The sequence below is a fragment of the Acomys russatus genome, chromosome 31 (assembly GCF_903995435.1).
Source record: "Acomys russatus chromosome 31, mAcoRus1.1, whole genome shotgun sequence".
NCBI classification, from domain to species: Eukaryota; Metazoa; Chordata; class Mammalia; order Rodentia; family Muridae; genus Acomys; species Acomys russatus.
In genome coordinates, this window is record NC_067167.1 from 40,628,615 (window position 1) to 40,639,433 (window position 10,819).

At 38.3% G+C, this 10,819-nt stretch overlaps 1 protein-coding gene across 1 annotated transcript; it reads left to right on the top strand.

Moving 5' to 3' along the window:
- Window positions 1-1,740: 1,740 nt before the first annotated feature.
- On the top strand, window positions 1,741-8,134 carry Ca1 (carbonic anhydrase 1). Its single transcript, XM_051173017.1, has 4 exons — window positions 1,741-1,935; window positions 4,130-4,192; window positions 6,974-7,129; window positions 7,847-8,134. The coding sequence occupies exons 1-4, from the start codon at window positions 1,786-1,788 to the stop codon at window positions 7,961-7,963; spliced, it is 486 nt and encodes a 161-aa protein (XP_051028974.1). The 5' UTR covers window positions 1,741-1,785; the 3' UTR covers window positions 7,964-8,134.
- The last annotated feature ends 2,685 nt before the right edge of the window (window positions 8,135-10,819 follow it).

The window sequence follows — 10,819 nt, forward strand, 5'->3', positions numbered from 1 at the left end:
AAAATGCTTCAATTAAGACATGGTGCTTATATCTGTAGCACAAGTGGAAGTAACTATGTAAGAAAGATTTTTCACAGAAAAGATTATAAAATATATACAGTTCGTTGTGATAGAATTAGATGCTAAGAGTTTAAATACAGTTAAAAACAAAATACTTCCTGTTTTGTTTTATTTTTAAAGTTTACATAATACCTTTCAGTGTTTCAGTTTGTAAAATCTCATTCCTAGTTTCCCTTCTGCAAATCTGAAGTAAGCACTAAAGTGAAATCAAAGCCTAAAGCATTATGTTTTAGGAAGGATAGGTGTAAGTATTCAGGGAATCTAAATCAAAGATTATATTCTCTCAACCAAGGTGATAAAAAAAATAATCAGGAATAGGGGATGAGGCAGGGGAGAGGGAGGGAGGGTGTGACTGGGAGGAGAGGAGGGAGGGGGCTACAGCCAGGATGTAAAGTGAAAAAACAATAAAATAAATAAATACATACATAAATAAAAAGATAACTTCTCCTCACAAAAAAAAAATAATAATAATCAAAGAAACATTTAGTTACAAAGTTCAATGTTATTTATTATTCAGCACAAAAGCCTGTGTGGGATACATTAGGTTCAAGAGAAAATGCAGAGAATTGGGTGACAAGTGCCAGCTCCTCCCTTGGCCTTCATGGAGTCAAACTGAGCCACTTCTTGTCTGTGTAACTCTTCATCTGTAAAATTTGGCACTAAAGCATTAATCTACCCCTACACTTACTGAGAGAATACAACAAGGCAAACTTGGGCAAGCCTCCATCATTGCTTGTAGTCCTTCAGAGGGAAAAGCATGTGAATCCACGGCAGGCATTAAGTAAACAGTGCTCATTAGCAGTGTGAGAGCTTACAAAGAGTTGCAGTGAGCGAGAAGAATAAATGACAATGAAACAACACTCAAATTAGGACTGCAGAATGATCTCGCTAAAAATTAGTGTTCTAATTGCTCTTTATTAGTTATCAACTATTTGTTGAGTTTTTTAGTATACTACATTTTTATTTTTTAGAGTAACTGAATCACAATCTACATTTTGTAGGGGGAAAGAAAAGTTTTCAAAAGAAGGAATGGAAGAGAAGAAGGAAAGAGAGGGGGCAGAGCAAAAGAGGAGATCAGACAAATGTCATGAAAAGAATAAATTCGATTTATGGTGGTCACTTTGTGTTGAGTACTCAATCTATTGGAGGTGTGGCATTTGAGTTCAGTCCTAATTGCAGAGGCAAAGGAAGGGAATTCCAGGAAGTTAGCAGCTAGTACAAAACTTCAAGCTATGAACAAACGAGGAGGTATACACGGCTAGGCGTGGAGGCCAACATATGTGTAAAATACGAGACTTCTAAGATAGTTTTGGACTGAACAGTTAGGTGTATAGTGTTACCGTTCCTAAGAGGAGAAAAATGACAGATGTGGCATGACAAGTTGAGTTTTCCTTTTGCCACATGACTCCTCAGACACCTGTTAGGCACTCACCTGGAGATATCAGGACAGTATCAAGAGCACATCCAGGTACATGTGGATGTACAGGCTGAAATTCCACCACGAGTTTAGGCTGCAGAATTTGACTGAGAAGATTTTTGGGAAGGACACTTGTAAGCTTCCAAGCAGCCAAAGAGCTTCTTACAAAGTTACTTCATGTGAAAGAAAATGATTTTACCTTTTATCCTAAAGTTAACGATACACTGGATTAGTATTCACATGAATTTTATCTACCTGTGCCAAAAGATATCTTCAAATATAGCAAATCAGCATGAAACTCATCTCTCATGTTTTCCTTTGCATCCATATTAGTAATGAATGACTTCTGTGCCCACTTGCAGCTTCACATAGTCCACTGGAATTCTGCTAAGTACTCCAGCGCTGCTGAGGCCATCTCAAAGGCTGACGGACTGGCAATCTTTGGTGTTTTGATGAAGGTGAGTCATGGGTAGTTACACCACTCTAGAAATCACTTGATTTTTTAAATGGTAGATGTTTGAGGAAAGTCATCATTAAACTGGGTTAGACTGAGTGACTAAGTGACTTTTGAGATTACAGTATTTGGAGGTTACTCTTATCAAATACTTATTCAGAATATGACAAAAATGCATTAAATACAACTAACATAGCAGATAAAATGAAGGTGTAGTTTGTGTCATAGTTTTGATAAACATTTAGAGTTTGTCTTGTATAGCTTTGATCATCTTGTTCACAATTAAATTTAAGCCATATTTTCTGTTCACTACTTTGTCTGTGATTATAACTAATAAGAAAATCAGGAACATTTGTTGAAGATGCTATCCTTTTTCCATTGAATGGATTTGGCTTCTTTGTCAAAAATCAAGTGACCATATGTGTGTGGATTCATATCTGGGTCTTCGATTCGATTCCACTGATCAACCAGCCTGTTGCTGTGCCAGTACCATGCTGTTTTAAGTACTATTGCTTTATAGTACAGTTTGAGATCAGGTATGGAGATTCCTCCGGAGCATCTTTTATTGTACAAGATTGTTTTAGCTATTCTGGGTTTTTTGTTTTTCCATATGAAGTTCAGAATTGAACTTTCAATGTCTTTAAAAAATTGTGTAGTTATTTTGATAGGGATTGCATTGAATCTGTAGATTGCTTTTGGTAGGATGGCCATTTTTACTATGTTAATTCTCCCGATCCATGAGCAAGGAAGATCACGCCATCTTCTCAGGTCATCTTCAATCTCTTTCTTCAGAGTTTTGAAATTTTTTTCATACAAGTCCTTCACTTGCTTAGTTAGGGTAACTCCTAGATATTTTATATTGCTTGTGGCTAATGTGAAGGGTGTGGTTTTCCTAATTTCTTCCTCTGCAAGCTTGAGTGAGTTAACCCAGAAGCAGAAAGAATCAAATGGTATATACTCACTTATATCTGCATACTAGCCCAAGGGGCATGTCCCACAAAAGCCTTCACTTACCAGGAAACTGGGACAGAGGGGAAGGCATCCTATTGGGACTCTAAATGAGAGACGCATGGGAGAACAGCAAAATAAAAGGATCCAGAGGGTCCTAGAAATCTACAAGTAGAACAATATGATAGGCAGATTTGGGCCCAGGGGTCCCGCTCAAACTAAGGCACCAGCCAAGGACAATACAGGAGGTAAACTTTAAACCCCTTCCCAGATCTAGCCAATGGTCAGAATATTCTCCACAGTTGAGTGGAGAGTGTGATACGACTTTCTCACATACTCTGGTGCCTCACATTTGACCATGTCCCCTGGAGGGGGAGACCTGGTGGCACTCAGAGGAAGGACAGCAAGTAGCCAAGAAGAGACTTGATATCCTATGAGAATATATAGGGGACGTATCCCCCTCAGGAACAGTCATAGGGAGGGGAATAATGGGAAAATGGGGGGGGGGGAGAATGGGAGGATACAAGGGATGGGATAAACATTGAGATGTAACAAGAATAAATTAATAAAAAAAATAAAAAAAAAATAAATAAAAATTAAAAAAAAAAAAAAGAAAAAAAAAAAAAAAAAAAAAAAAAAAAAAAAAGAAAATCAGGAACAGTCATAGGGGAGGGGAATAATGGGAAAATGGGGGGGGAGGAATGGGAGGATACAAGGGATGGGATAAACATTGAGATGTAACAAGAATAAATTAATAAAAAAAAAAGAAAAAAAATTAAAATAAAAAAGGACAAAAGATAGCACAAAGATGAACATAAAGCTAGCAGATAATTATAAATTAAATGTAATTTTGTGCCTTTTGTTAAAGAAATGATCCATTCTTTATTTCTATTTTACCTTTAAAATATTTTCATTTATATACAAGGATTATAAATATATACAGGGTTTCCTTACTGTATTTTAAATTTTAATGTAGAATTTAGAGTTCTGTAGACATAAATTTATGCTGTCTATGTTTTGCCCTAAAAAAAAAAAAAAAAAAAAAAAAAAAAAAGAAAATTGCACAGTACAAGATCCCATAAAGATCCATACCTCAGAAAAATCTTCTGTCTTGGAGCAGAAAGAAATCTCATCTTTCTCTCTTCAGTTATTGATGCAAATTGAAAAATTAAATTTTGACTAAAGAGTATTTTATAAATCGCCCTCTCCATCTCATACGTTTTTTTCCCCTTTTTCCTTTGATTCTCCAGGTTGGTCCAGCCAACCCAAACCTGCAGAAAGTACTTGATGCGCTGAACTCAATTAAAACTAAGGTAAATAAGCTAAATAAGCTAACTAAGTTCTGAGAACAAGAACACACAGAAGTACAGGAGTCATTCAGTTGCCTGTTTGAAATAGGAAACATGAAGACGGTGTAGAAGTCGCCAGGTATAAGTTGCCATGGGAACCTTGCTTGACCTGGAGAATGTGGTGCAGGAGTTGGCTTTGCCTTGTTCTCACGGTGTTTGCTCCTTTCAGTAAAGATATTACTTGGTTGGTTTTAGGTCTGTTAAAGACATCATACTATAGTGAAAGCGTTCTCTTACATGAAGAAAACCATCTAGATTTTTTAATAATGCAAAAATATGGGAGGGAGAGACTTAGTTGAGAATTATGATTTTGAACTAAACCCAAAATCCTTAATGGGTTTTCTGAAATGCCCATCCTTAGCATCACTGTTTTAACATTAACCACTTAGACCAAAGGACAAGGCGATTTGTCATTTTCTTTTAAAGTATTGTATTTAAAGTATTGTATTTTTATGTAAAATAAGTTTGTTTTGTGCTAAGTGTATAAAAACAATAAACATTCACTGAGTGTATACAAAGTGAGAGAAGGAATGTTTTTTAAACTCTTCTCGAGTATCAAGAATATATTTAAAAATAGAAGAAAATAGTGAGGATAAAAGCTTAAAGAGTAAAATAAGAAATAAATTGACAAATAAATACAAAATATTATTTTATCAATAATTGAAAATTTGATTCCATGGAATAAACAGAAACAAAAAGAATGATTTGAGCAGATTTAGTAACACCAAAAAAATTACAAATGCTACTAGAATAGAAGGATTGGCAAGATGACTCCACAGGTAAAGGTATTTGCTTGAGTCCCTAGAGCCCACACTGTACAAGGAAAACACTAACTCCCACAGATCATCCTCTGACCTCCACATAAGCATGCACGTGGATATGCCCAGAGAAATGTATAAACACATTAATTAATAAGTGGAAGAAATTCAACTAGAAGTTTACATGGTACACATATGGAAGGAAAAGTTTGAAGTGGAAACTACTTATAACAGTGCACCAGTAAATTTAAAAAGGTAGACAAAATGAGTGATAAGCCTGAAAACATAAAATTATAAAACTGACGTGAAAGAAAAACCAAGCACTCCAAAACTGTAAGAAGAAATTGAAAAGACGGCAAACATCTATCTATATAAGTCCAATTTGTAAGAAAGTTTACTCAAGCTTTAAGAAACAATCAAGTGGGTCTGGTAATGTACACCATGGATCAACAGATAAGGCATTTGCTATGTAAGCATTATGGCCAAAGTTCATATTTTCAAGACCCACTGACATGCCAGGTGTACATGGTGTTTTACACATGGTGTGTCACCCACAGTTCCAGAGGTTAGAAGAGAGAGACAGATTTGCTTGTGCCAGCTGCCTAGCTAGACTAGTCTGATTTCTCTGGATTCATCTGAGACCCTGAGTATAAAGTAATATAAAGAGCAACCAAAGAAGGCTCCAACCACCAATATCAGACCTTCACATGCATACTCACCCACCTGCACGTGCACATGAATGAGTACACATACACACATGCACACAAACCACACAGATGTAAACACAAAAAAAATAGTAAAATACTAAAAAGAGGAAGGAGCAATCACGTAGTGTCAACTAAACATTTTCCCAAGCGGAGGGAATAGATAGGAAACTTCTCATCAGTTTAATGATATCTAGTACACAAACTGGGTGAAGAAACTGCAAAAAGAAATTTTTGTAACACAACCTTTCCTAGTAAAATGGCTGAAATAACCACAAAAGTTATAGCAAATCAATTGCAGCAAAATAGTGATAAATTCATCCTTTTGAATAAGTAGGGTTCACCCTAAGAAGCATGCAGGTGGCTTAGTGCTAGAACACCTTTGAATAGATGCATTATATTATCAAATTAAAAATGAAAATTCGTATTGTCAGCTTCTCCACCTGAAGCTGTTTACTGCAATTAAGAAGGAGAGCAGGCCAGGTGCAGTGGTGCACACCTGTCATCCTAGCACTCAGCCAGAGGCGAGCGGATTTCTGTGAGTTCAAGGCAAGCCTGACCTAAAAAGAGAGTACAAGATAGCCAAGGCTGCACAGATAAACCCTCTCTAAATAAGCCAAAACCAAACCAAACCAACAACAACAAAGAACAGTGCATTTTCTAGCACAGCCACAATTAACATTATAATTAAATTTTTAACCATTCAACCAATAAAGAGCAAAATATTAAGCTAAGTACTGGGAAAGCAAAGACAAAATTATTATATGCAGATGATATGTTAACTATATTTACCTGGAAAATTCAAGAGAATCAACTAAAAAATGAAATTGATACAAAATTTGGGTAGAACTCGTCATATAAAAAATTAACATACAAATATCAGTTCATTTTCTGTGTATAAATAGCATCCAATGAGGAACAATCAAGAGAATAGCACATACCTGACAGGCTTGCTGAATGCCTTTGCCCTAAAACAACTGGATCATTGTTTCTAAAGAGGCAGCATGTTTCATAGTGAAATTTAAATGTTTTTTTGATAAATATAAATTGCAGAAAAATTTTAGCTCTTAGTTTTCATCCATCAAGTAAAGAGGAAATTTGTTGTCTAAAATTTTCATATAGTATTTTCTGTCATTTATATTGTTGCTATTCACAAATGTACCAGTTATGAAACAAGTATAGTAGAAAAGCCAATTTAATGCAGCTAAAAGTCTTTACATAATATATAAAGGAGCGTGTGTTGATAAATTCTGTACAGTTATACATACTGCTTCTGTTTCCAGGGAAAGCGAGCCCCGTTCACAAATTTTGACCCATCCTGTCTCCTTCCTTCATGCTTGGATTACTGGACCTACTTTGGGTCTCTGACTCACCCTCCCCTCCATGAGAGTGTGACCTGGTTCATCTTCAAGGACAGCATCAGTGTCAGCCATGAGCAGGTATCATTTGAAGTGGACTTCCTTCTACTCAGGGGTCCCTGCATTAAAAAAAAAAAAAAGTCCATGCAATAACTGTTTTAATAAGCACATGAGACTCCAAGTTCCTCCTGTGCTTTGTAAAAAAAAGCCAAACATGCTAAATGGCATAGGGTGTCAGAAACAGTGAGCTCTCCTTTAAAATCCCCCATGTCTCCCGGGCGGCCTAACTTTACAGTGTTAAAACAGTTTGGGTTTTTCCAGCTACAGTTTCTAAATATCCAACATAGTACTTTCTCCCTTACTGTTTCTAAAGCTGCTGTTGCTGACTGATGAAACAGCTACTTTCCTGACCTGTCTTGTGTTTCTCACAGCACTGTACTGTGGTCAACTGACGTTTTCTGAGAAAGCCACTGTGCCCCGAGCACTGCTATAGGTCCTTTGCATGGATTAACACATTGAGTCTTAACAACCATCCCCAAAAGGAGATACTATACGGAGTTAAGGGGTGCTGAGCTGACGTACCGCTTGCACAAGCTCCCCAGCTAACAAAGAGAAAGGTGCTGTTCAGACAGAACCAGCTATCCCTCATTTAGGCAAAATACCCAGGTGCAGTCTCCTCCCCTCCCACTGAGAAATCCACCACCATCCTCAACTGTTTTCTAGACAACAGTGTGTTAATGTCACTGGAAACAGTGTTTTCTGGGACTTGAACATCTTTTCAATGTCTCATCCCCACAGCTGGCCCAGCTCCGCAGTCTCCTGTCAAGTGCAGAGGGAGAGCCAGCTGTTCCAGTCCTGAGCAACCACCGTCCACCCCAGCCCCTGAAGGGCAGAACCGTGACAGCCTCATTTTGAAGAGCAGCAAGGAGCAATCAGGACCAGGCCCTCTGCCAACATCACCCAGTAAAGTGATCAGTTTTAAGAAACGGGGTTATTTCAGTGCTGAGACAGTACACCTGCAAATTCAATCCACAGAACTAAAAACATTCATTTTGATTCCTGATGCTTAACGCAAATCATCCATAAGCTTGCCTGTTGTAATCTTTAAGCATGCATTTTGTGCTTAAATCCACCTTTCTTCTGTGGAGTGTTTCCTAATACGATTACAGTTAAGTGATTGGTTCTCTTTCTGCTCCCTCCATTTTAAATCAACCAATAAAATGGCTTTACCTCATCTTGTCTAGTGTGCATTTTATTAAAACCATTAGGTTTCCCTTCCATTCGTAGTCATAAGTCTTAAAGGATTTACTTGAGGTTTTTTGTCTCAAACGTTAGCTAGAAGCGTCCAGGGATGGAAGACTGACTCATCTGTCTCAGCGCTTACACCTGCTGATGCCACACCGGCCTCCACCTATGTGCTCGAAGGCTACAAAATAACAAAGCATAAACAAACAACTAAATACGAGGAGCCATTTTATACAGGAAGACCATGCTTTTAGACATTGTTTCCACTTTCCCCACACACATCACCAAGGCCAGTTCTCTTCTGCCACCATTACAACTGGCAGGCTTGGGAGGGTTTTCTCTGTTTTAAAACTAAAAGAGGTAGGTCAGTAGAATCCTTGTCAATCAAGTACAATGACCTGAGTTCTATCTCAAGAATTGCTTTTTTTAAAAAAAAATACAGTCATGGTGGCATGATTAATCCAGTGCTGGAGGCGGGATGAGGTTGCAGACATATCTTGGGGACTTTCTGGCCACTACTGAATGCTCATGTGTGGGTGGGGTTTTGTGTATGTATGGTTTTTATATGTGGGTGTGGGTGTGCAGTGTTCAAATGCATGTGGAGATCTGAGGACAATGTCAGATGTGTTCCTTAGTTTCTTTTTCTTGAGACAAGGCCTTTACTGAACATGAGGGTCAATGACTTGGCTAGATTCGCTGCCCAGGGTCCTCCTGTCTCTATCTCCCCCAATATATCCAGGGCTAAAGAGATGACTCAGTGCACAGAGCACTTACTGTGTAAGTGTGAAGACCAGAGTTTGTGTTTCCAGAGCCACATAAAAGGCATGGCAGACGTAGTGACCAAACATAATTTCAACACTCAGAAGACAGAGAGATCCCTCAAGCAAGCTGGCTACAAGCTTTTAGTCCAGTGAGAGACCATGCCTCAATAAATATGGTGGGGAATAAACACAAAGACAATTCTCATCAGCTTCCATCCTCCATTTGTATATGTGCATGCACATACATGCCCCTACACATTCAAACACTCGTATGCCCATGTAGGCATAAGTGCACACTGCACACACAAACAGGCAAAATGAAAACAAGGCCACAGCTAGATAGAAGCAGATCCTGGAGCCATTGCTCAGGCCTGGCTGGGCTGACCAGAGGTGGAGTCAAAATGTGTCTTCTCATAGCCTTCATTTAAGGTACCATTCTTAGAAACCATCACAACTGAATTTGTATGATGCAGTCCAATTGGCCCACTTGTGAAGTGAACACACATCCAAAAAGCATGAAAAAGAACAACTTTAAAGGAGACAAGAAAACATGAGACCCCTGCCAAAGTCCCAAGTCAAGTTCAAGCAATGTTTTCTGTAAATCTGTTCCCACTGAGATTTGAAAGGTTACCCAGAGTCAAATGAAGCAATGAAAACAGCACAGAGTTATTTTAAGTTAAGTGGGATTCAGCACTTTGCGGGACAAAAACACTATTCTGTATATCACAATCCACTTACAGCAATTTAAAAAGAATTCCAGTGCTCCCCTTGGGCAAAATAGACAAGAATCATACAAAAGTAACAAACTGAAGGCCAACATCTCACACACACACACACACACACACACACACACACACACACACACACACACACGAAGCCAGGAAGCTGTTCTTACTGAGAGAAAACAGCATCAGATTGGCTTCACTGAGAACTTGAGCGTACAGGCACTCTTTGGAGGATCAATCTTTCCACTGTAAGAATGTAACTATTTTGTAACTCAAAGTATTAAAACACTATATACAAATGGACTCAGTTAAACAAAGGCAGCTATTGTGAGGTTAAAATGTCTTAGACTTCAAACAAAGAAACAAAACAAAACACAAACACATCTCACTTATACCACACGTTTAAACAGTTGCACTGTCCCTGCACATTCATACATCCAGACGTCTTCCTCAACCCATATCCCTCTCAACATCTCTCTCTATATTTTTTTTTCTGGCATCTACATCATCACCGGGGAAGTAAATCACTGCTTCCCTTAAGTCCAATATTCATGCCAATGTATGCACCTGCTTCTGTTGCTATTCGGCTCTGCACTACATCATGCATCTAACGTGCATTTTAAATACCCACTTTGTATAAAACCTTTCATTTCTTTCCTGCAGTGAAACAAATTCAAAGTTCCTTAAAATTTGCCCTTAAGACCTTCCATATGTTCCAACCTAAGACTCCAGACTCATATGCCACGGCTTAGCTCAAGTGATGATGTTTCAGCCGCAGAGACATGTCTGCAGTCCCTGAGCAAGCTACTCTACCACATGCCATGGTATGTGGTAACACTCTCAGTAGCAGACTTCATCGTGCCTCTCTCCTTCAAGACTAAACAAATACTTCAACTAAGAGAAGCTGTTATTCCTGCAGGTAGTAGGAATCCTTTTGAGCCCTTAAGACAGCATAAGAAAGCAAAATTAAATCTACTGAAGCACATGTGATGCCTCGGTCTCTCATCATCAGATACTCACACCAGCACAACCTTCCTGAA

Coding starts and splice junctions, on each gene's coding strand:
- Ca1 (XM_051173017.1), top strand. CDS start 1,786: ATGTTTTCCTTTGCATCCATATTAGTAATGAATGACTTCTGTGCCCAC. Junction 1,936..4,129: donor TCTTTGGTGTTTTGATGAAG/GTGAGTCATGGG, acceptor TTGATTCTCCAG/GTTGGTCCAGCCAACCCAAA. Junction 4,193..6,973: donor TGAACTCAATTAAAACTAAG/GTAAATAAGCTA, acceptor TTCTGTTTCCAG/GGAAAGCGAGCCCCGTTCAC.